The sequence below is a fragment of the Micrasema longulum genome, unplaced genomic scaffold (genome assembly GCF_059751315.1).
Source record: "Micrasema longulum isolate JH-2025_06_02 unplaced genomic scaffold, ASM5975131v1 h1tg000299l, whole genome shotgun sequence".
NCBI classification, from domain to species: domain Eukaryota; kingdom Metazoa; phylum Arthropoda; class Insecta; order Trichoptera; family Brachycentridae; genus Micrasema; species Micrasema longulum.
Genome location: NW_028277503.1, coordinates 384,232 through 410,048, shown reverse-complemented (window position 1 = coordinate 410,048; position 25,817 = coordinate 384,232). Strand labels below are relative to the sequence as shown.

Genomic DNA, 25,817 nt, shown 5'->3' with positions numbered 1-25,817 from the left:
AGACTAGCATTATCGACAAAATTAAGAAAGGAGTATTGTGTTCGTTTGGACATGTAGAGTAAATAGACAGCGAAAGAACGGCTCAAAAGATTTACTATGTAAATGTTTTTGGTTGCAGAAAACGAGGAACACCGAGAAAGACCTGGCATGATCAAATACTTAATGATAGACGTGTCAAAAGTCGAAATAATCATCGTGCGTACATGAGAATATGTAAGAATATAGGGGAAGCGAGGTCTGTATGCATGAACAAAGTGATGTGGCGTACTGTTTTCTATGCCTACCCCCACGAAATGGTGTGATGGTTCGTTTGTTTGGTTCCTGAGAACGCACTCATGTAGTTTTTGAACGCACTTCATAAAAAAAAATGCTTTATGGTCTAGAAAATATAATCAGGCGGTTTTCGTTGTCTATGGCATCTGCATCTATGGTGAAGTCCAAAGAAAGCGTTTTTGAAATTTGAAGTCGAAAAACATCAAATCAAAACTAAACATCGGAAAGCCTAGATTATCTTCGGCTTTCTTATTGCAATTTATAATAGTAACGGTTATTTAGGTTTTTGAATGCAATATTGACTTTAGTATAAAATTTCCTTAAAATGTCTTCTAAAGCTAAAGTTGCGAAAAAAACCCCAGCGCCTAAGAAAAAGGGTGCTAAAGGTTATAAACTTCCCGACCCTATTCCTAACGGCGAAATCCTTCAAGATATTAGCAAAAAAAAGTGGCGTATCGGACCTTCGATAGGAACCGGTGGTTTTGGAGAGATATACTCGGCCTGCGAACACGATTCTACTCCCAAGAAAACATCTCAATATCCTTATGTCATCAAAATTGTAAGTACAATTGAGTACAATGCACTTAACGTCTGTTTATTATTACAAGAATTTTCAAATAAACAAACCAGCAGCATGATACCCGACGGAGAATAGCTTATTTCAAACATATTTATTTACTATTATGCTCAATGTTTATTTTTGTAAATTTATTGATAATTTTAAGTTGCTAGAATTTCATTCGTCCATGCAATTTGTAGCTGCAAAACGATCAGTAATCTAGCTTCAATAAGTAAGTGTTATCAAATATCTTAATTTAGTAAATGGGGTCTAGAATTCCAACTTTCCATGCGCTCAGTAGCTGCAAAACTTGTTGTAATCTAACTTCTATATAATATGTTTAAAATATGTTTTTTATTTCGTTTTTTAAATATCACTCCAACTCTTAACTTCATTGTCAAATAAAAACATGTAAATAGGGGCTAGATTTCTTACCATCCATGCGTTTTATAGCTGCAAGATGTGCTGTAATCTAGCTCCTATATATCATTTTTGTAATATCATAATTGGAGATGAGGAACTAGAATCCCAACCGTCTATACCCTCTGTAGCTGCAAGACAAGTTGGGATATTTATTTATTGTACAGCGCCCATATAAATTATCTAAATATATATATATATATATATATCGTCTTAATCTAAACTGCATGGTAAAATTATAGTGGATTGACATTTATTAGATTCCTTATAATCTTCGTTTTTTTATTATTTATAAAACTCCATAGTTTATGACTTGTATAAAAATATCAATAAAAATGCCCCGGTTAATGTAAATAAAAAAAGAAATATTAACATTCTTATAATTTACACAAATATTTAAACTTTGGTGACCATTTTCAACGAGTTGTAAATAACTCACTATTAGAAAATAGAAATCCAGTTGGTGTAGAGTGGGGTTCGAACCTCGGGCCTCTAATCCGGGAGTCCACAACACTAGCCTCGGGACCACAACCCGATTCAAATAATATAGTAAAACTTAACAAAAAGATTTTAATGATAATTTTATCAAAATAATTATTTAAATTTAGCGAGTACTCTCAGGTAAAAATCCTGCAAAAGGATATCGGCTGGAGATTAGTCAGTCCCATGGTGTACTGGTTATTGCGTTGGCCAGGACTTTGTTAACTCTCATCATTTTAAATACTCAATCTCTACTGATTAAAAACAGTAGAATGTAGTTATTTTGCTTTTATCATATTTATTTTATCTCAAATGTCAAAATAATTACTATTTTACAACCGAAATCGGTAGTTACCCATTTTCTCAATAGGATTTGTTTTTAAGTGCTTAGAATGAGTTAACTAACTCGTGATAATGCATAATTTAAGGGTATCTTCATCGAGAAATTTATAAATTCTCACGACTTTTGACAGTGCCGAAAAAATGTAATTTAAAAAATATTTATAAATATTTTTTTATGAATTCTAATATGTACCTTATTTACAGGAGCCTCATGGAAATGGTCCGCTGTTTGTGGAGATGCATTTTTATATGAGAAATGCCAAAAAAGATGATGGTAAGAATAATCAATTACTAAAGTATCATTTACACGTGGACAATACAAAAGATATGACAATAACTCCATTTTAGAACAGGCTGAGCCATGTTAGATAGAGACTATCATAAACAGAGAATACTCCTTTTTCATTTTACATTAATTAGTTTTATATAGATTCCCTATTAAGTATGTATACAAATTTTTTGCAATAAATTTATTTAAAAAAATAAAAATATTGTATTGTCCCAGCTCCATGAACACCCTCGACCGCGCAGGACAGAATGCTGGGACAAAACTAAAATTTGGTCACAGCTCACATGTAAGCGCTGCTAAAATGAATACATAACGGCATTTATTACAAGCGAGTTCACAAAAAATGTTATTTATTTTATGCCTAAATTTATTAAATCCTGCCCATCTATCTCCATTACAATGTCCTATCTTACAAATTGCTGTTTACAAGTGGACAGTGGTAAAGATCTGGGACAGGACAATATTGTATTGTCCACGTGTAAATGACCTTTAACAATGAGGAAGTTTGTTTTGTGTTGGTGTTTTAAAATTTTTAATGTTTCATATTATCAGTGCGCGTGTGACTTCTCATGTTCTCTTCCCCTTCCTCTCGATGAGTTCTGCAGATCAGTCAGTTGACTTACCGTAAACCGGAAATCTATCACAACCCTCTTATTGTTGGTTAATTAGTTTGTTTATATTAAAATCATTTTTTCACAAAATTTTCCAAATCAATTTCTCACTCCCACACTTAAGTTTGGCACCAGGACTCCTGCGACAGTAGTGCACTGTTCACCCTGTTCCCGGCACTCACCCTTCTTTTAATATCTTTCCATCCCTAGTAAACATACTTAGTTCCAGCATATTACCCATTCACAGTGATTTCACATTTAGTCATACTTTCATCTCTTTCAAAAACCATCTCGATTTATCAACATTCATCGGCAAATCACTCACCCCTTTCCCGGAACTGTTTATAAAGACTTATTTCTTTCTTAAATTTCGCATATTCACTATGAATTTTTAAAAATTAACTAAGCGTAAATATAATATTTCTTTACAATCAAACTGCGAAAATAACAAAACAGAATTTTTAAAAGCTTTCACTGTACTGTCAATTTTCGATCAATCAATTACACATAGATTGCCCAAAATTACTGTCCCTAATAAAGTTTCATGTACTCACAAGGACCACCAGCCTCCAACACATGTTCCAGTGTGAGTACAATAGGTCAAACTTTACCCACCATTCTCCCCTCCCCTAGTGAGCATCCACAGAACAGCTAATAATTATACCGAGCTGTTGGACTTGCTCCACACCACTCCTGCTGTTATCAAATTAGCTATCCTATCCATCGAATGGCCATCCCCTCAATTCTCCCCTATTTAATGTGTTTCTCCATTCATCTTCACTTTATTTCCTTTTCCTTTTTTTTTAGAATGAATTACATGTTAAGTGTAATTGTTATGATTTTATTTTTGATATTTTCTGTACTTTTGTATGTTGTAAGAGCCCTCTGGGCGTTTATTAAATAAAGAAATAGTCAGTGCAATCACCTTATTCTAATTTCCTAGCTTGACAGTGGAGGAATATAGTGTTAGTTCCGAGTTGAGACCGCGGTCATACGCTCCAGATCCCGGTTAAAAAAATAGTTTTAAAAGAATTATATTTTATGCTAATTATATAACAATTTCTTCTATGCCTCTGTTGGAAATATTCGTCATACATTATTGTACATCTCTCATCGGATCTTAACAGTGTCTCTGCCCTAGTTCAGGAGTATATGAAGGCGCACAAGCTGCCGGTGCTGGGTATGCCGCTGTACATGGGGTCGGGGTCGCACGAGTGTGCGGGAGAAAAGTACCGCTTCGTGGTCATGGAGCGATACGGCAAGGACCTGTGGTGTCGCTTCCTCGAGAGCGGACGCCTCTTCCCCGCGCACACTGTCTTCAGGATTGCGATACAGATGGTGAGAAAATTTTACTCAAACATAATTTCAATAGCTAACGGATGAGAAAGTTTTACAATGCTACCCAAAATTTTATATTATTAATTAACCTCTCCGTGTGTTTCTTTTCTTACCAAATAATGTAGCGAGTGGTACTTTTCTCCATGCATTATATGCCCCAGATATGAAATTTTATAAACTATTATGGTTGTTAACCCTTTCCCTGCGTTTAAAATTGACGTATTTTAATTATTACTTTGAACATTTATTTAACATATTTTATTTATTACTTTAAACACTTATTTTGTTAGTGACAATAAATATATTGGCTCTATACTTGATGAATATTTAAGCTATGAACCTTTTTGATAATAAATTACTCGCATATCATCGCTGTTCAGACAAAAGTCACTTAACATCAGATTTTTGTGTTCTGGAGGTTTCGTATACACAACATAATTCATTCATTTCTTTTTAATTGATTCCGTTGGTAATTTTTTCCTTCTGATACATTAAAAAATATCTGGAAGGTTTTTGATGAACCAAGGTGACTTAAATTTTGTTAAGTGACTTCTGCTTGTTTATAATCTGAACAATGCAACCTGTAAGAGTTAGTGAAAGGAAGGAAATATTAAAAAAATATATTTTAATGCTATAGTTTTTTTTTTTTTTTCAACTAAATATACTTAAAAAGTAGATTGTAATAGAAAAACAAAACATGTATCATTTTATGTAACCATGTTAATTTAATTTTTTAAATTTAAAGAAATATTTTTTATCATGTGTTTTTTTTAATGTTGTAATATAAAGTCACTTAGTAACCAGATTAACGCAATTTATTTCTATGTTACCTTTGTGACGTTTGCCTCTTAAAGAACATGTATAATTTTACGCTTCGAATGTCATTTATTTAAAAACTAAATTTTAGGGTGAGTGACTTGCCTGAATAGCAACACTATGTTGTGAACACCGCTTAGTAATGCTGTCATAGGCGCTCACAGACGTATGTGAGCATCGCGGTGAATGATTCAACAGTTCTCTAAATTATTATAAAAATAAAACTTTGTTATTAGTGTTAGACAATTTTTATTCTTTTACAAGAACACTACTACAGTTTCGGGAGAGCACTCTTTCCATCGACGGGTGATATAAAACTAATATAGTAAACACAGAATATTGTTCACATAATATTTCAAATATCTGCCTTCTAATAACATACAAAATGATAAATCAAACCGCTCATACACGCGTTTGTGTAATATTCATGTAAAAAAGTGAATTGAACAGGAATGTTGCGTCTCATAAAACGAAATAATACGGACCAAAATGGACACCAAGTCGTTGGAACAATAGGCATAATCCCCCAATAACTACACACATGCGTTTCCAGAAATTATCAAGCAGCCAGTGGGCCACATGGTGACGGTATCTACCTACTGTCTACAAAAGCTTCTCTTCGGACATCTATCTCCCTTTGTTAACCACGGAGTTGAAACAGTGTTTTACTTATTTAGTTTTTTATTGCTTACTTCTTGGCATGAACACTTGACAAATTTACTACTATGCTCTATTTTTTGTAAATTTATTGATATCATTTTAACTTTGCTAGAATTCCACCCGTCCATGCGCTTTGTAGCTGCACGATGATTGGTTATCTAGCTTTCATATATCAACTTTAAAATACCAAAATTTTGTAAATGGGGTCTAGAATTTCAATCGTCTATACGCATAGTAGCTGCAAGACGTGTTGTAATCTTACTCCTTTTTATTATTCATATTTATATTTTTTTTAAATGTCATTCATACACTAAATTTATTTTTCAATTTTTAAAATGTGTAAATGGGGGCTAAATTTCTTACTGTCTATGCGCTCTGTAGCTGCAAGACGTCCTGTAATCTAGCTCCTATCTGTTATAATTTTTTATTGATCTCAATTGAAAACGAGGAACTAGAATCCCAACCGTCCATGCGCTCTGTAGCTGCAAGACGTACTGGGATATTTATTAATTGTACAGCGCCCTTGAGGTGATTTTCACAAAAATGGCGCTATATAAGTTATCCAACTATATATATATAATATATAGAATTTAAACAAAAATAAACAAATTAATCAGTGAAACTTAGAGCAGGGGGGTTTTTTTCCACTTATCTAAGGTGTTAGCATATAAATGGATAGTTATCTAAAGTACAGACATGAAAACATGATCAATGAGGGAAAGGACGTTAAGTAGAATTTATTTCTTAAAATTTAGCACATAAGTGGAAGTTACAATAATTAAGTCTAAGATTTAATATGTGGGATGACATCGCTCGGCTAAGAGATTGTTAACAGACGCGGGTCTAAGTAGGAAAGTGGAGTTCGGGAGTCGCAAAGGGAACATAGTTAATAAAGGCGAGACCCTTAAAGAAAGTTTTATTTTCATAATATTTTATAATGAAGTTTTACGAAGTAAATGCCGATTCAATTAACAATATAACAGTTCTCTGTTTTAGTTTGACTTGAGACTTTTGAGTTTATTATCAGGTCTGCCCAAGATATCTTAAGCGTTTTGCTATGTTAACACATCTTAAAAGCTTCCAGCTTGTTCATAATGTTCACCTTCAGAGTCCAAGATTCATATTCATATTATTACACAAAGTGGATGCCGAAACTACGAACATCATTATTGGTATATCTTATTTTCAAGTTGGACGTCCTCCAATACATACACGGAAGGACTTATGTCCATGCGGACATCAAGGGAGGGAATATCCTATTTGGAACGAAAAAGGGGACAGAAAATCAGGCTTACCTAGTTGACTTCGGACTAGCGTCTCACTACACCATAAAGGAGTATAAGTTTGATCCCAAAAAGGCTCACAACGGCACCATCGAGTACACCAGCATTGATGCCCACAACGGAGGTAAGAATACATACATTTAAAAATAAATGTATTCAGGAACCAGTATGTGTAATAAATTGGAAGGATATATATCGTGGGTATTACTGGCAAAAACGTTAACTCGAAAATATGCGGATTTGACTTAATGATGCAGTTTTGTAAAGTTTTTAACGCTCTACAAACTGGCAAAATACAGTCATATTAAATTTCATATATCTTTTGTTTATAAATAAATTTAAGGTTAAGTCTTATACCCGGTATTTTATTCAGACTAAAAGTTTTAAATAGCTTAATATTTACTTAATATAAAATTAAGAAACAGAAAAATTAAAAACATGTTCTTAAATGAGCACTTACCATCTTACTGTATTTAAATAAAATATAAAAGAGTAAAATTGGAACAAAACTTAAATGCTTACATTCTCAAAACAGGTATTTGAGAGTTTATTTATTTATTTATTAACGGACATTGTCCATGTATACAATTTATAAGGTATAAATATTACAATAAAATAATAGTTTAAAACATTTTTTTAAAAAAGAAAGAAGCATTGACAAACATAAGGGACATCGAGACAAGATCTGGACTATTTATTTAGTGCTCATTTAAATCGTTGTAAACTTAAACCAAAAAAGTCCAGATCTTGTCTTGAGTTAACAATACGACAAAGGCGGGTCATTGGAGAATTTAGGCCATAGTTTGTTCTATGCTGATCGATGAACAGTACTTCATTGTTTCTCAATCTACGAGTCGGAATATTGAATTTTACTTGTCCCAGTAATGATGGAACATCGATTATACCATTTAGTATGCCGAACATATATATGGAGTCAATATTAGTTCTACGTTTTTGTAGACTAGAAATATTTAACATTGACTCTATTTCAGCATAAGAATAATTATCTCTCTCTAGTCCGAGCATCCACGCTATTTTTCGAAGCAAGCGATGTTGGACTGATTCAATGTGATTTATGCGATTGACATAGAATGGAGACCAGACCACGGAGGCATATTCTAGAAGAGGGCGAACAGTTGAGCAATAAAGAGTTTTGATTGTACGGACATGAGTAAAATCAGAGGATATTATGTTAATGAAGCCAAGTAATTTCAGTGATTTTTTTACTGTATTATCTATATGCTCGTTGTATGTCAGTTTATAGTCCAAAACAACTCCTAAATCTCTGATGGACTTGACTACATCAATTTTGGAGTTTTCTAATAGGTACTCGAAGGAAATTGGTTGTTTTGTTCTATGAAATGACATTATTTTGCATTTTTTAATATTTAGTTCTAATTTATTGACTTTACACCATCAGTTAAAAGAGTTAATGTCTGATTGAAGAAGAAAGCAGTCTTGTAAAGTTTGAATTATTAGAGTTAAAGTTTTTTGCCAGTATACCCACTATATGTTAATGAAATTGAATTGTTATGGACTAATTTTCCATTTATAAATCATTCAGGGGTAGGCAGAGAGTATAGAATCCCACATCACACATTTGCATGCACGTCGATTATTCCAACTTTCGACGTGTTCATCTTTTATTATTTTTGGTTATAATTGTTTCAAGTTTGTAGGTTTTCACGGCCTTTCAGGTTCTTGTGATGTTTTTCTGGTTTATAGTGCTGTGTATTAATACTACTTTTTGCTGACGTTTCGGACGAAGTTACTCTCTGTGCTAATCGATTAATCGTTAATCGGCGAATTGCGATTAATCGATAAATTATTGACAATTTTTAAATTCTCAGTTGGTTTTGTTTTTTTTTGTTATGTAACAAAGAATTGCCATTGTTGATGCACAACTAAATACATTGAGTCAAAAATGTATGAGATACTGCCCTGCCATTTATGTTTCGAAACTTTTGAAGTTGTCAATAGTATTTTTGTTTATCCATGGTCATATCTAACTCATTTCAGACCAACGGTGGAGATTGCTGTCTTTGTTTTAACATGCCTCATTGAGGAACTTCAGCCCTACGGGAAATTGGATACAACAAATATTTTCTTACGCGTGGTAAAAATTAGAGCATTAAATTGTACTGCAAAGTTTCTTGAAAATATTTTAATTAAAATGAACTACTCGACGTCACTAGTCCATACGAATCAAACAATGATAAGAAAGCGAGTTGTGGAAGATTTCCAGTTTACTTACTTACTACCGTCAACGGACCAATTGGCAGAACTAACTGAGAATAAGCGGAAGAGAACTTGAGACATCACACGCTGAGTACTTTCAGAAATACAAAACTTTAAAAAAATTGGCTTACTTGAATAGTACATTAAAAAATGAAATATAAAAAAAACCACTGAACTTCCTCATTGTAGTGCTATTGCATGTAAAGATTACGCAGACAGTCTATATAATTATAGTCTAAGCTTAGTCGAGTTTAGTACATTATAGTTTTTCTTGCATAGTGCCCACTCGGCGCGGGGATTTAGAGATCCTGGGGTACAACCTGGTGCAATGGCTGGCCGGCCGCCTGCCTTGGGAAGGGGACCTGGCTAGCCCCCCGCACGTACAGCAATACAAGGAAAAGTCCATGAAGGACATCCCCGCCTTCATGAAGAAGACCTTTCTGAAGTCGGCGCCCCCGCGTAAGTGATACAATCCTTCTTTACCTATTGATAAATGTTATTTATACACCGTCCATTAAAATCTTTGATAACTTCTTAAAAATAAGTTTTCATATAAATTGTATACAGTAAAAAACGTATTTAAAAAATTACGTACGTAGCGAGTTATTCCTTAAAAAAAATATTGAAAAAAAAAATAGGTAATCAATTATTTTGCAAAGAAAAGTAAAGGTAAGAGATAAAATTATTGTTTATTACAGATGCCCTCGTTTCCTACTTACAATACGTTAGCACTTTGGCATATGACGAAGTTCCCGACTACGACAAGTGTAGAAATTGGTTCCAGGCAGGTTTGAAGACATTAGGCTATTCTAATAACTGTAATCTAGACTTCACACCCACGAAATCCAAGTCTCCAAAGAGGAAGAGCCACATATCCGAAGTTGACAGCGAAGATATTTCCGACACGGAGAATCTGATTGCTCCCAAAAGAAATAAGCTTACAAAGAAAAAAGCGTTAAAAGGTAAACGAACTTCGACCACTCCGCCTAAAGACATTGCCCCTAAGATAGTTCCCACCAAAAGATCGCTCAAAATAGATGTCGGTGTCAAATCAACCCCTGATAAAAAAATGACCACAACAATTGCGACGCAAACATCGTTAGAAAAAGCCAAACCTCTCCGACCAGCCATCAAAACTGAACCAAATAATTCCATCAGTGAAGAAGTTATCGCAAGGCCGAAACGGAATGGAGCCGCTAAAAACTATTTAAATTCTAGCCAGTCCAGTGTTGATGTGATCGATAATTCCTTCTCAGAAACACCTCCCCAAAAAAAAATTCTCAAAAGGAAACATACCAAACGGTTGGAGGTAGAATACGCTTCCGACGAAGAAATCACTATTCATACGACCATCAAAAAGAAAGGAACTCCGGTGAAAGCAGTAATCAGGAGTTGGAAGAATAGTCCTGCTGTACTTAACGGTAAAGTGCCTTCTAAAATCTAGAATATACAACAGTATTGAATTAGCTTTAATTTTAGACTTGTATTTAATTATGATTTTTTTACTTTTGCATCATTTGTTTTCATGAAATCTATTGATAATAATAATTGTTTGAAACAATGTTTTATACACAGTTTTATTAAATCATACTATATGTTATCTTTGTTGACTTTTCTTACTTTTGATGTTGTCTGTACATATTGAGTGTAAATATTTGTAATATGTTATGTACTGAGCAACAATAATTTAACAAGGATTAATAATAAATCTCAAAACTTTCCAAATCTTGTTTTTATTAATTTATTCAAATGCCAAAATGTAGCCCAAGACATTGCAACTGGCAATCATTAGATTCTTACTTGAAATAGACCATTTGTATAAAAATAAATCAAATATAAAATCTATTTAAGTAAATAAGAAATACAACTTTTTTTTACAATTATGAATTAATGTCTATGAAATACTTTCAAGCAAAAAAATATTTTTAAATTTCCGCAAAAATGCTTCATTGCATTGGCCATGCCCCTTATACGTCACAATTCGCTTTGAAGTTTGACATTTTGTCACTCCAGTACGTACTTTGTATGAAGAGACCGTCCTATTATTTCATGCGTGTTTATTTACAAATATTAGTGATTTTTGTGCATTATGTCTGTAAGAAATGGTTATAAATATTGTATAGAACCCCACATGCACAACAAATATATAATTAACAATGTCAAAATCCTTCATAAAAACCACGCGATAACAGTCTGTACAATTAGCAAGCCAAAATGTCAAACATTGTAGACAAAACTGAATCTTGACATCACAATTCACATCACATCACATTGTTGCTTTCTCGTGAAAGCGTATTTTTAACAATTTTATTAAAAAAATTATGAATGAAAACATTTTTCCACAATACCCAGATGTCTTACTAATGAACTGGACAAAAGAAATTTGCATGGGTTTACTTTGTGGTATAGTGGTCATTATGTTAGGCCCAATTCTCAACAAGGTAAATATAATTCATCGTCGTTTTGTTGATATCTGTTAAGTAAACTTTTTTTAATTTCCAAGTTTTTATAGCTTTATTTTGATAAAATTTACTAAAATATTTTGTCAAAACAAAATTAAGTAACTTTCCATTTTCTATCAATAAAAAATTATCTATCATTAAAAGATACATTTATTTCTTATGTAATAATTTATTCTTTCACATTTATCGGGACTCAAGTTTGTATTGAACATTTGATTATCCAGGATTTTTTTCCTCTTAGTGTTTACACAAAATGCTGAAAAATCCGGTGATATATATATGTAACTCAATATGCCTAAAAAATCGACCTCATGTTTAGCCATCTTTAGAAATTGTTGAAAAGAAATGAAATATTATTTTTATCTATTATATGAATCTAATGGTCTAAAGTGTCATCAATTTGCATGATTTCAATGTATTTATCAGCTAGGAGAGACTTCTTCCGTATCGGGACTTCATCATCTAATTCCTTATGTCGCTCGTGGCGTTTAGCTAGGAAGTAGAATACTATGCAGGCTCCGAACATCAGTCCGGCAAAGAAGAAAAATTGCTGCGCCTAAAACAAGATGAAAATACTAATTTCAGTGTGAAATATAACTTATGCACCATTTATTTTTACAACAGGAAATTCTTCAAAACATAAGTAAAAATTGATTTTAAATGATTAAGAAAAAAAGTTACTGAACATCCGTTGCTTTGTATGTTGTTTGCTCGGCTTTCTTTTGATTAAGTAAAATGTCTAAATTATTTATTGAAAGTTCTCTTTCTACTTAAAAGCTATTTAAAAATTAACATTTTAAATATTCATAAAAAATGTCAGGAAAATTAGTGTGATGAATTTCATCGAAAATTGTATTTTGACAACAAACTTTTAATGCCGTAAACCAGATAAAACAAATCATCGGACGTCATGCTTACCGCCAATCTACAACTGATATTTTCATATCTGGCGATTTTGAACTCTTATTGGATGTTCCCTAATCGTACGATACGCGTGGTAGTAGGTGATCTTTCTGAAGAAGAACAGTACCTCGGATCGGAGTAAATAATGTGTTGGATTTGATTTTAAAAACAGTTTTTAATGTCTCCTGGAAAAAGTTGATTTACCAGTTTGACGGTAATGTCTCCTTAAAAAGTTGATTGACTAGATTGACGAATGAAATAAATAAAAAAATATACGCAAGATAAGGTTCTATGATATTTCTTATGACCATTCTGATTTTGGCTTCCAAAGTTGGATTTTGGCTTTTTTGATTCTTCATTTTTTAAATATTTAGTGTTGATCATGAATCAGCAGGGTTAAATTCAAATGGAAGTCTTTTCATAAATACCTGTCTGTATCCAGTTCCCAATCGTGTCACAATGATAATGATTATATTACCAACGGCTTCCACTAAGAGCCAATATGCCTGTAACACGGCCTTCATACTTTCCGGTGCCTCTTTAAATGCAAATTCTAACCCTGTAATGGCAAACAAAACCTGAAAATAAAATCATAAATTAATTCACAAACATCTTTTGATGGGCTTAAGAAAAATCCAATAAATGATTAATATATTGTTCATAAAAAAATATTAAATGATACTGACCTCTCCTGCAGAAATAATGATCATTTGAGGTAGAACCCAAGCTACTGATACTGAATTTGGTTCTGTAACTGTCAACAGCTGGGCATTCTAAAATATTTATTATTTTTATTAATTTAAACACTTGATATGTATATATAAGGGCGGGCATATTGCCTCAAGGCAATTTCTTCTTACCCACCCAAACTGTTTGATTTGAGAATATAAGTAGTATGTGGACATGTTGTAGGTATGTTATAATGTTTAAATTATAAAACAAAACATAGATATTATTTTTTTAGAAACAGAAATGAACTCAATATCTACACTATACTATAAAGAGGGGAGGTGGTAAAAGTGGGAAGGAAAGAGGGAGGAGAAAGGAAAAACTCAAATATTTAGATAGTGACATTTTAATTTTGATTTAGTGGGAAGATTATTCCACAATCGAGCAGCTGAGAAAGAGGAGGTAAAAAAATAGAGCGGTGAAAGGGTATTGAAAGGGTTCTCTCGTTGCTAGAAACAAGAGATAGCCCATGTTGCGATGGAGGTTGGAAGAACTCTCTCGGATAAACAGGCGAAGTAGGATTATTCCAAATATTGCAAAAAAGTGATAGCATGTGAATGTTTCTTCTATGCCTGATACTGAGCTAGTGTAGTTTCAATATAAAATTAATTAGTAGAACAGTTTTGCCAAAAAGAATATCATAGTCTCACAAATATATCTTGTCCATTACATTAGCTTGGTATTTTGTATGTAACTTACATATTCGTTAATATCGTTTATAATGATGGTGTACACTCCCCCAATTCTGAAGTCCATATCCAATTGCATAAGCTTCGAGTTTATGAACAGTTCATATTCACCGGAAAACACTTCTATAAGTTCCGTGTATGTAGAGTTGGTCCACAGTTCTATGTTTCCTCTGTATTTATTTTTCAACAAAATTTCAAGTTTTTTTTTGTTGACGATATTTGCCAAAATTCTAAAAAAAAGCCAGATTTACAATATTTTATGCTTACTTTTTGCATGATTGTTTTTAATTTATGACAGAAGATTTTTTTGTTCGGTCCGTAGGGACTGTAGGAAATTCTTCAGTGTTTTTTTATTTGTATGGCAAGTATTACCCGTCAATAGTTATTTTTTTAGGAGTTACTAAATCAATTAACTCTAATACTATTAAAATAGTTAAGCCTGAATATGAAGAGTTGATAACAAATGTATCAATTTTCAACATGTCAAGAAAATTTACTAATTTGAATTTGAAACATTTGAAATTTCCATACAGTGCTCCCAAAGATTTTTAAATGTGTATTTTTGTAATGTGTATCAATACATTTTAGAAAACGAAAGCCCCTCATTGAAAAATACAGAATGTTTGAATTATGAAAAAAATACTAATCTGTCTCTCCTGAACAGCTGGGTAAAAACCAGATCTCCAAAAGGAGATACAGTAGTTTACCTCTCACATACGGAATTAATGGTGTTTAAATATATTATAATAATTTCTTCATAATTACAGCTTATCATTGTTATTATAACACCAATTGATATGTTTACATAAGTTTATATGGCAACAATAATAGCTAATGTTTACATACCTTACATATGGCAAACCAGATCTAGATTTATCAACATGGTCATTATATCTCAAAACTGTTGCATTTCCTAAACTATCATCTCGATAAAAGTATGATATTGCTTTATTTTCTTCTACGTGTATTTTCTCCAAAGACGTGCTGTTATATTCTGGACAAATCATTGTTCTGTTATACAATAAATTCTGATTTCTTTCAACTTGAATAAATTTATTTGCATAAATGTCAAGTGGATTAACGGTGAAGTTATCTTCTGTCAATGTGTTCTCAAAATACATTTTGCAATTGTAACCATTGTATATTCTCAGCTGGCCCAAATCCTCAGATGGTAAAACGGGATAAGTTTTCTATAAAAATAATGTATATTTAAAACACGTAATATATTTTCCGGAAACACGGACCAATCGGTGATGGATTCAGTTGCAATGCAATTGCTCAGAGCATAGATAAATACATAATATTAGTCAAAAATGCTGACATACACAAATATAACACCAGACAACAACAACACTATCATATTGAAAAAGCAAAGACAAACACAGGACAGTCAAAAATACTACATAATGGACTTAAACACTACAACGACCTACCTTACTACTTGAAAACTATTACTGGAGACAAATTTAAAATCAATCTGAAAAAGCACATGATGACTGAACTAACTAGACTAGACGAGACATAAAATGACTAGACAATATTAAATTTCTAATGTAACCCTAACGGGTTTTTTAAAATTGTAAATAAATTAAAAAAAATATATGCAAAAAAGTTTTAATAATAATAATAATGATTTATTAACATAACGGTGACTATAATCTACTACATTTTTGTGGTAATAGATTTCTCTGGATAATAATTATGTTTTGATAAAAGTACCTACTGCAATCTGTGAAGTTTGGAATAATTATTGTTATGCTGACAATACCAACTATATAAATATATGGGGACAAACTTTAGGGGGCACTCTCAATACCTCGACATACCTCAAGGATTTGAGCAAAGATATGAGCTGCAGGTCATATTTGAGACTTAAAGAGGTCTTCACAAAACAGACCGGAGTGGCAGAGGAGATGCAAGTCTTTGCTACAAACTAATCCATTTTAGAGAATTAAAACCAGAGAGAGAATGACAAACTGTACAAAGTTTTTTTACTAGGCAGTTGGTATTGCATATCTTTGTATCCGTACAAATCTCAGAGTAATAATTCGCTGCCGCTTAAAGAGAAGCCTTTTCGCTGTATTGCATAGAGCAAAAGCATCCCAAATTTTTGGTTTGGTTTTCGGTTTAACAACAAACGCATTAGCGCTTGTAATTCTCGACCTGAGTGCCTACGGCCCGTTGTATTGCTGTAAACTGTAGCCAACTTCGTGTTTAATAACCATATAATGGTTTTTGTCCGTATGGGTGACTATTAGTGGTGTATTATTACTCTAAGTTACAAAGTTAACACTTATACTTCATAATTATATTTCTTACATTTTTATTGATTAATCAATATAAGTGGTCATATATATACATTTATATTATGATCTCATGATTAACTTACTTCAAGTCGTAATTCCAGTAAACCTGTGAATATGTAAGAAACAGCTGCAAAAGCACACCCCAATAATAATCGCTCTAAAGGTTTTGTTAGCAGTCCAAATTTCCCTAGACTTGGATAAATTACCTGGAAAATTGTATTAAATTATTCATAATCATCAAAAAATATATATTTGTATTATGTTCTTAAAACTTACGTGAATATAAAATTTTCGGGCCATTTTTAACTAGTTTAAAATAGAAAATGGAAATCAATCTGTAGAGTATTGATTGAACTTTGGATCCAAATTACCATTTATTTATTAATTATTTTTATTGATAAAAAATATACATGATTTGATTACAATGTATTCCTCACTGGGAAATCCCATGCCTGGTAATACGTTTTACATTTTTATTTGACAAAGAACTTTTTTTTAAATGCATATTGGCAGGTTTGTTTTCAAAAGCAATATCTTACAACCAACCAAATATAAGCATATTTGGTTCTAGTCTTACCAGTTATAAATCAAGTGATTGCATTTATCAACTCGCAGTATAATTCTCAGATTTCGTCCTTTGTTTCAACCAATCATTACAGTTAAGCTAATTTTTGTATTTTTTTACAAATTTTTCACTCATCATGTTTGTTAATATGTAAAAGGTTATCAATGCTGTTCAATTGTAAAATAAAATGCCTAGTAAAAAAATATTTGCTATTTTTAAGTTTATATATTGATGTTGGAAGGGCAAAATTTACTAAGCGACATGTAGCCAACTTTGCAGAAAAGCAAATAAAAGTTTTTTTTAAAATTAATAAACTATCTCATATTTTCATTAAAATTATTATTTGAGATTTTTTTATTTGTTAAAAAAAAAGCTGTCCTCTATAAAGTTGCTACATGACGCCTACTAATTTTCGCGGCTTCAATCTAAAAGGGCCAATGCCAGATTTCATATTTTTCTTGCCACCATTTTGTAGAGGGTCGATGTCAATTAGAAAACTTGTATATTTAACTATTATTCACACATATGTGTGTTGTAATGTTTTTTATTGATATTTATTACCAAAGCTAAACAGTTCATTATAACTCCACAAAATGGATAAATAATTACTCCTGTAATTTTTAAAGATTTTTAAAATTGGCCGTTATAGGTGCGAGCCACAGATATAGTGTTCTTTATATATATATATATATGTTTTCAAAAATTATAACCTTTTTGAATACTGGTATAAGAAGTAGAAGTGAGATGGGGCAAAGAACTTGAATCTGATCCGGTTTCACTGTGAAAAACCAGAACCTTCCATCCATTCTTGCTGCTTGCAAAGTCCAACGTGATCCCTAGATAAAAAATACACTAATTGGAATTAAAAAGTTCATGTGTCAACTCTAAAGCTCGGGTTTCCTAGGACAGCGGTGCCCGTATTTTAACGGCCGTAGTGAACATTTATGCGGTTGACAGCCGTCGCAACGGTGACTAGAGAGTGGTTTCCTATAAAAATGGTGTTGATAACACCGTTAAAAAATAAAACCACTCTCTAGTCACTGTTAGGACGGCTGTCCACCGCATCACCGTTCACTACGGCCGTTAAGATACGGGCACCGCTGTCCTAGGAAACCCTAGCTTAACCGTGCTAAAGAATTTCCCTTGTGATATGATAACATTTTCTTTGATGTAAATTTTTATGTTACAAAATTGAAGTCAATAAACATAACCCACTATACTACGAGTATAAACCATTTTATTTTTAAATTAGCAAAGTTGATTTCAAAATGTTTATTTCTATAAAAACCAAGCTTACATTATTAAATTATTGAAACAATAACTTACAGTTATTATTCATTAAGTTATTAGTAAAATTCTATGAAATAGAAACCATTAAAAACAAAATACAATGGTTTGATTATACAGAATTGATTATTAATTTTGTTCTAAAACACCATTATTATAATGTGTTATTAAGATTCTGATTTCTTGAATTTACATAAGTTACGATGGGTTTGTTGAATGCTATTTCAGTTATCCTATATAATCACTTATTTCCGCCTCTTCATTTCTGGTTGTGGTTGGAATAGTACACCTAAAAATATTTTAAGACAAACAATTTTTACCAGTTGATCTAACAGTGCCCAAAACACTGGTAGAGGGGTAAATAAAACAAACACACGGAATGTTCGTTTGAGATTATTTATAAACTCCAAGTCATAACTGCCCCTAGCGTAATCCAACCAGTGTTCGTACTTCTTCCCAGCATCCGTAAGTTCTCGGCGACGCTTGAAAGATTCCTGAAAAAGACAATTGAGTACATTTATAGTGCTTCATAGTACCTCCATGAAACCAACTAAGCTTATTTTGAACACTAAAAATATATAAAATAAAAAATGGAAGCATTTGGTGTTTAAGGTTTGATTCCGATGAGATCACAATAATCAATCATAAAAATAATCAAATGTGGTCTTCTCAACCCTAAGTGTTCTGTGCTGTAATTCACCACTGTTATGGAGCAATAGATAAAAAGTAACGTAAATAAACCGAAGACAGATATACATATTATTTTATAGTTTTAAACAATTTAAAATATGTATTTTCGCACTATCCATGGACCACAACCTCTTACATCAATTAAATGGCTACTAATTTACCTGTTACATCTAATAAATCTGTAGCTTGGGTCTGAAAGGGCCAATGTCGTAAATCACAATATTACAGCAGAGTAATTTTACAGCTATTTTGTGGCGTTATAATAATTTATTTGAGGAAACTATTTTCAATAAAAAAACACTACCACATATGTATGTGCAGTATATTTTTCAATATGTGTATTTTTTAATTTACATCAACCCTCTACAAAATGTTGGCAAGAAAAAAATTAAATCCGACATTGGCCCAAAACACAGAAATTTGCATATTTATTGTTTAGGGAAACCTGCCATGGTTTATTTTATGATGGAAAAAAGTATTGTACATAGGTAAATGTGGTATCAGGAAGGTTTCAAAATGTGTTTCACTTGAACCGGTTGAACCTGGTTGTGGTCCCATGGTAGTATTGTGGACTCACGGGCCAAAGGTCTGAGGTTCAAATCCCACAGCTCGATTTCCATTTTTCCGGCACAAGTATTTACGGCTTTTAGGAAATTGGCTTGAAAATTTAAATATTTGAGTAAATAATAAGAACTCAAGTTTTTCTCTTTTTTAAATAAAAAAAATAATAAACGTCAGTCTTGAAACTCTGTATGGTTGTAAACTTCAGTCTGTGCGGTAGGTCATTTTACATTTTCAGTCCGTTATTTAGCAGTCGAGATTGTCCTATTTTTGTTTTCGCTGTCTGTATATATTACGGTAATGTGAAGTACTCGTGTCGTGATTGTGTATGTCGGTTACTTTTGCTAGTGTGATGTCGTCATCCTTAATGTGCTCTAGTGTGAGTTTGTGTATTATTTTGAGGGTTTTAATATTTTTTTAGTTTTCTATGGCTAGGTGTTGTAGAGTTTTTTTTATAATTCTTTATAATATTAGACTATTATAATGTCATGTTATATATTTCCTCCTTAGTACCTAATGTTATAATTTAATTTTATCGCCCTCATTAGTTATTAATTTATATAAAATTCTTAAATAAAAATGTTATTTATGAGTAAACAAACAAAAAAAGAAACTCACATAGATGCACCGGCCAGCTTCTGTCATTATATTTCCTGTTGGCTTCTTTATTATGTACATCTTTTTGCCACAAGTAAATATAACTAAAAATTCAAACATAGTACTCATAAATGAATGGTCTTGAAATAGATGAGAACTTACGATGGCACTCGTATTAATTAGGTAACAAACTTATAAAGCTAATGTATTTTTTAAGACCATTAGAAACATCATATGAAAAAAATATACCATACACTTTTCCAATCTTATTTAGAATATGGTCTAATAGGATGGGTATCTGCTGCAGCTACACATCTTAAACAAATTATTGAAGTACAAAAAGGCATCATAAAAGTGTTTCTCAAGGTACCGATAAGAAGTCCATCTACTGAAATCTTTAGACCCTTTGATGTGCCTGAGATATGCCTAATATACGCTAAAATTATTCTGCTAGACAGATTTGGAGATAGACATCGTCATCCCCTTGCTCATTAACATGAATATATAACAAGGGCAAGAAATAATATAATTTTCAATAGAGTTGGGCAAAGGTCCAAGGATTATTTTTTCTGTCAAATTGTTTAACATGCTTCTACATAAAATTAAGTGAACTGATAAACAATATTTTAAAAGAGAAATCAAAATCTGGCTGAAGAAAACTAGGATAGAAGAAACAAAAAAATATTTAAATGACATGAAATATGTAAAAAAACAGTCCTCCTTAGAACAAGTTTCCCTAGGGAGGACTCTTAAATTCATTTTGTATAAAAAATATTTCATATAGGACCTTACTCATAAACTTGGCATAAAGTTACACTTAAGTTTAGTAGTATAATTCAGATGGGAATACCATCCCCATTATAATGGTAGAATTAGGAAGGTATTTCCATCCGAATTATACCACTATACTTAGGCGTAACTTTACGCCGAGTTTATGAGTTAAACCCATTGTATATTAATAAAAAAATACTATTCGTTTTTATAATTCCCTCACAAGAATATAGGCACGGTGATCCATAACTGAATTTTCATTAAAGCCCAGTAAACACGAAAATTTAGACGGAAAGATTATACAGACTCTGGATATTTCAAGTGATGAAATTTATGTAGAACCTAATATGCGTAAACAGGTACGTCTATTGTCTGATAGTGATAGTTATAATTTTTAAAAGTATTTTGTCATCTTGTTATATTTTTAAATAAATCATAAACAATTTAATATTTTTGAAATCCCGAAGAGATTTTTATACAAGAAAACCTATCCGCTATTGTTATTTTTTTAGTATACATTTTTACACGGTACTACGTGGAAAATAATATCCACTGTGTAAAAAAGAGATTCCGGTGTACTCATATACATAAGTAGTTCCACTATGCACATGTATTTTTAGGACAGTAACTAATTTATAGTGTTGATAACATACTTATTGATATAATGATTAAGATTCCCGGTGCTCCAAATGCCAGGGAAAAACAATCCTTGTGTCCAAAGCATTGTACTTCTGACCGTAGCAAAGGTGACACTGATTTAGCAATCAAACTGGCCAAACACAGAATAAAATATAAAATAGAGAAGAAAGTGGTGAGCTGCTTCTCTTGCTGCGGTAGAACAAACTGGTCTCCACCAAATGAAGAAACACAGGGTTTGATGCCACCGGTCCCAAGAGCTACCATCATCAAGCCTATAATGGTGAATTCTCTGTAACAAGAAGATACGATTATGATTTGATATTTTATAATTTCAACTTAATAACTCTAATTAATCTAATTTTTACATGCACCCAAGAATAAAATCGTCAATGCTATAAATCATAATACATTCTAGATAGACAAAAGTTGTTCTGGATACAGTGTTTATATGGAATTTTCTTTTAAAATTGTGAAATTTAATTCAAGAAGTTTGAATTAATGTTCAATAATAATGGTAGGTAGTTTATAAATTTTGCAATACACATTATACATTGAATTTCATCATTCAAAATAATAATAATGTTGTGAGACTAGGGTGTCTAATTATTATTTTAAAAATATGATTCTCCATAGAGGGAAGGTCCTTACTACTATATATTTTTTTAATATGGATGTATGTAATAGTGAATATACAAGTAGCATTTCGTATCGCAACCCCCCCATCCAGAGTGCCATAAGCAGACAATCTCCACCAAGCAAAAATCAGTAGATTCAGAAAAAATTATAAATGAAGGAATTGATTAACAGAGTTGGAAATTACATATATTGTTATTTTAATACAAGATTGATGAGTGATAGAAAAATAGGTAGCTTTGTTATATTTTTAATAAATACCTTCCAGGAATACCCAAAGTAGGAACAGCAGTCACAGTCAGAATAATATTGCCAGCAGCATAAACCACCATTAGGTATATTATTGTTCTAAAACAGATTGTCGGAAACATTTTATAATTTGTTCCACAAAAAGATATTAGTTATTGTGTAAAATAAAATTAGTCTCTCATTTGAGCAAATTTTCTTTATTTAGATCACCTTCATAATAACCTGAACTTTCCAAAGAAACTGTCGGCCAGTATGGCGCCAAATATGGAAAAGAAATATGCCATGGTGGTGAAAATATGATACACTTCGGTGGCCTCATCCTCTGTGTAAAATAACTTCTGCTTGAGATACAGTGCCAGGAATGCTAAAATGGTAAAATTAGTAATTTCATATTTTCATTCGCTTTGTATCATTACTACGTGTTAAGTTTATTATATGGCACAAGTGCCTTTTACAATATAACATTATACCTAATGAGTTCAGTTATACAAAAATAAAAAAACAATATTAAAACATGGATATATAAAAAAAATAACAAGAAAAATATATACATGGATACATATATGTATATCAACATACAAAAGATATAAAAAAAGTCGGTATATTACGAACATAAAATGAGAAAAATTACAATATGTAAAAATATATTCTAAAGCTTTCTTTCCACAGAGCTCATAAAAATAACAAAAAGTCAGTAATAAATACACAGTAGTTATTGGCTTTTTTCTGATGTCTTAGATATGGACTTTTAAAATAAAATTCAGTTTAAAACAAATTAAAATACTGAATGCAACCATATAACATTAGTGCTACAAGTGGTAAACATAATCAAAGCATTATTTACCCCTTTCTTAGCAATGTATCCTATAGAATACATATAATATAATTTTTTCTCAAAAACTAAAATAGGCACCGTGGCGCAGTTGGTTAGACGGCTAACTGTGAAACTGGTGTCGCAGGTTCAATTCCCGCAAAATAAATGAAAGATTATTTTCTCAATTGGTCTGGGTATTGTGGTGTATTTTTCATAACCTCCTCTCATATCCCCCTCTTTCCCACCTGCTGACAAGCCTCTAAATAGAGTTAGGTTAATCCTTTAATTAAATCTGGTTAATCCTTTGAAAAAATAAAAAAGGAGTAAAACAGCATTCAGTTAAAACTCATCATCATCATCCCATGCCCACTCCCTAGGGAGTGTATGGTGTCCACAAAGACCTTCCATGCATGTCTATCTGTTGCCAGCTCATGTGCATCCTCCTAAGTCAGGTTGCCGTCCCGTAGTTTTGACATAAGCTCCCGACGAATACTCAGCAGCTTATGTCTAGAACCTGATGCCTTGTAAAGTTGGCAAGCGTGGTTAAGGCTCTCAGGAGTGACCGCAGTATATGGGCCAGCCAACCGTATGGCCTCCGCTTGATGACAGTTGTCACCGGAGTTTGCTGCATCCATTCTCTTATTACTTAATTCCTTACAAAATCAAACCACCGCACACCCAAGATTCTTCTGAGACACCTATTCTCAAAAACATTAGTTGAATTTACTTTACCATATTTTTCATTCTTAACCGCATTATCACATTTCATAATAAACTTAGAATAAAACAAAAAAGGATGTTTGGGATTCTGAAGCCTTTTCAACCATCAAATGTGTAAAAAAATATTTTTTCGTTCTGTCAAGATAAGGGGTTAGCTAAAAAATTTTGTTTTAAAGGGTTTTGAATGTATTAACATATTTTCAAACAATCAAATTTCTTACCACACCCTTTCCCCTATAAATACACAAAAAATCACTTATGCCCCACCACACATGGAACCTTACAAACACGATTATGCAAACTGTTTCCTTTTAGATTGTGTATTATTAAATCAATAGTAGATTTTTTTTATTTGCTCTAGTATTGTTATGATTACAAAATCCTTATTTGGGATTTTTACAGATATAAAACCGTGATATAATTTTTTAGTAATATCGTTGGGTTACTACATTTATTTTTATTTTACTAGTTGTGAGATATTTATTTTTATTTTGTTTATAAATCATATAACACAAAGTATTTTACAAGTATAACAAGTTGAATTACATTCCCAGGAGTTACAACAACTCAATTCGGGACATAAATAATATTAACATTTGAAAAATAACACATATTGAGAACAACAAAGAAACAAAGCAAGTTTAGCACCTTTATAACTAAATATAGCACAACAATATATACGCCAAAAACCTTTTCTTACACAAGCAGAATAAATATATTTAAAAAACGCTTTTAAGAATAAAAAAAAGTAGTGAATCTACTAAGGGAGATAAGGTCATTAAAATCACATGACATGCAGATGATGCAGCCATAGTGATAATGAGAACATATTCATCTCAGTAAGGATTCCTAAGAAATGTCTTAATGTACTGCAATTTTAAAGTTAAAAGCTCATCCTAAATCAACAATTCAAATAAAACTGTAAGTTGAACATTATAAAATATTTTTTTTTGTATTTATGGAATATGAAATATTTTTATTTTTTAAGGTTACTTGATGCCATTTATAAAGACATCTAATTTTTTAAAAATTTGTAGTTACCGACTTTTGCCATAAACCCGACAATATATAAATATATTTTTACATAAACTTTAATTTTAAATAAAAATCCTATAATATTATAATGAGTTACTGATATTTAAAAAAAAAAAAATAATAAAATTAAATACATAAATCATAAAGTATTGTTTAAAAACTTCAGGGTTCTAGATATAAAATTGCTATATATGGCATGGCACTCATTGAAAACACTGCATATTTTGTAGTTTTAGGAATATTTATTAAACAAAAACCGAAAAATAAATTGTAAGATGTCACTCCCATTACGTACACAAGAATGTTTTTTTTCTTTTATGTAATGGGAAATGTTAAAATATAAATATTTATGTATAATATATATATATAAAATATTTTATTTTTTCTGAATAAAGTATTTTTTTAAATGTGTTGTTAAAAAAATGTTCAATTTTTTTTTTTGTGACAACTCACCCCGCATTCCCGAATATGAAAATCTTTCACAAAATTCATTGAGAATGATTAAAAACACAGCACGGGGAAATTTCTCGAGGTCCTAAAATTAAGATTATCTTCACTTAGATTATTCTAATCTCACTTTGTTAGGAATATAATTTAAGATCTTTATTATATGAACTTTAACCTTCTTTTGTACCGGTTCATACACCGTACCGTTTTCTGTACGTGTATTGACTACCATTCTACACACCTTAGCACTCCAAAGATTTAAGTAAAACTAAATTGTGCAACTGAAAATTATATTTATATGCAATATATTTCTCATGTAGAAGTGAAGTCAAACAATGAGTAAGAAAAAAATAAAAGATATACTCGTACATTAACCACCTCACACCCGAATCACTAGACATTAAGATATAT

At 31.7% G+C, this 25,817-nt stretch overlaps 2 protein-coding genes across 2 annotated transcripts; one reads left to right on the top strand and one right to left on the bottom strand.

Moving 5' to 3' along the window:
• Positions 1-388: 388 nt before the first annotated feature.
• On the top strand, positions 389-11,034 carry ball (nucleosomal histone kinase 1). Its single transcript, XM_088224586.1, has 6 exons — positions 389-832; positions 2,279-2,348; positions 4,116-4,312; positions 6,979-7,195; positions 9,589-9,768; positions 10,008-11,034. Exons 1-6 carry the CDS (start codon positions 599-601, stop codon positions 10,751-10,753), a joined length of 1,644 nt encoding a protein of 547 aa, XP_088080712.1. The 5' UTR covers positions 389-598; the 3' UTR covers positions 10,754-11,034.
• Positions 11,035-11,920: 886 nt separating this feature from the next.
• LOC148282735 (peptide transporter family 1-like) lies at positions 11,921-25,676 on the bottom strand. The gene is made up of 14 exons (XM_088224585.1): positions 25,582-25,676; positions 25,413-25,494; positions 22,613-22,754; positions 22,403-22,489; positions 21,523-21,797; positions 20,120-20,202; positions 18,571-18,744; positions 17,674-17,799; positions 16,482-16,604; positions 14,939-15,282; positions 14,103-14,322; positions 13,361-13,447; positions 13,103-13,252; positions 11,921-12,327 (listed from the first exon to the last, which is right to left on the bottom strand). The coding sequence occupies exons 1-14, from the start codon at positions 25,636-25,638 to the stop codon at positions 12,148-12,150; spliced, it is 2,130 nt and encodes a 709-aa protein (XP_088080711.1). The 5' UTR covers positions 25,639-25,676; the 3' UTR covers positions 11,921-12,147.
• Between the last annotated feature and the right edge of the window lie 141 nt (positions 25,677-25,817).

What these genes read in the sequence shown, in the direction of transcription:
- ball (XM_088224586.1), top strand. Translation starts at nt 599, where the DNA reads ATGTCTTCTAAAGCTAAAGTTGCGAAAAAAACCCCAGCGCCTAAGAAA. An exon ending in TCAGGATTGCGATACAGATG is followed by an intron (nt 4,313 to 6,978) that starts GTGAGAAAATTT and finishes CTTATTTTCAAG; the next exon opens with TTGGACGTCCTCCAATACAT. An exon ending in CATTGATGCCCACAACGGAG is followed by an intron (nt 7,196 to 9,588) that starts GTAAGAATACAT and finishes TTTCTTGCATAG; the next exon opens with TGCCCACTCGGCGCGGGGAT.
- LOC148282735 (XM_088224585.1), bottom strand. Translation starts at nt 25,638, where the DNA reads ATGGTAGTCAATACACGTACAGAAAACGGTACGGTGTATGAACCGGTA. An exon ending in AAGCTGGCCGGTGCATCTAT is followed by an intron (nt 18,745 to 20,119) that starts GTGAGTTTCTTT and finishes TGTCTTTTTCAG; the next exon opens with GAATCTTTCAAGCGTCGCCG. An exon ending in TAAACGATATTAACGAATAT is followed by an intron (nt 13,448 to 14,102) that starts GTAAGTTACATA and finishes TAAATATTTTAG; the next exon opens with AATGCCCAGCTGTTGACAGT.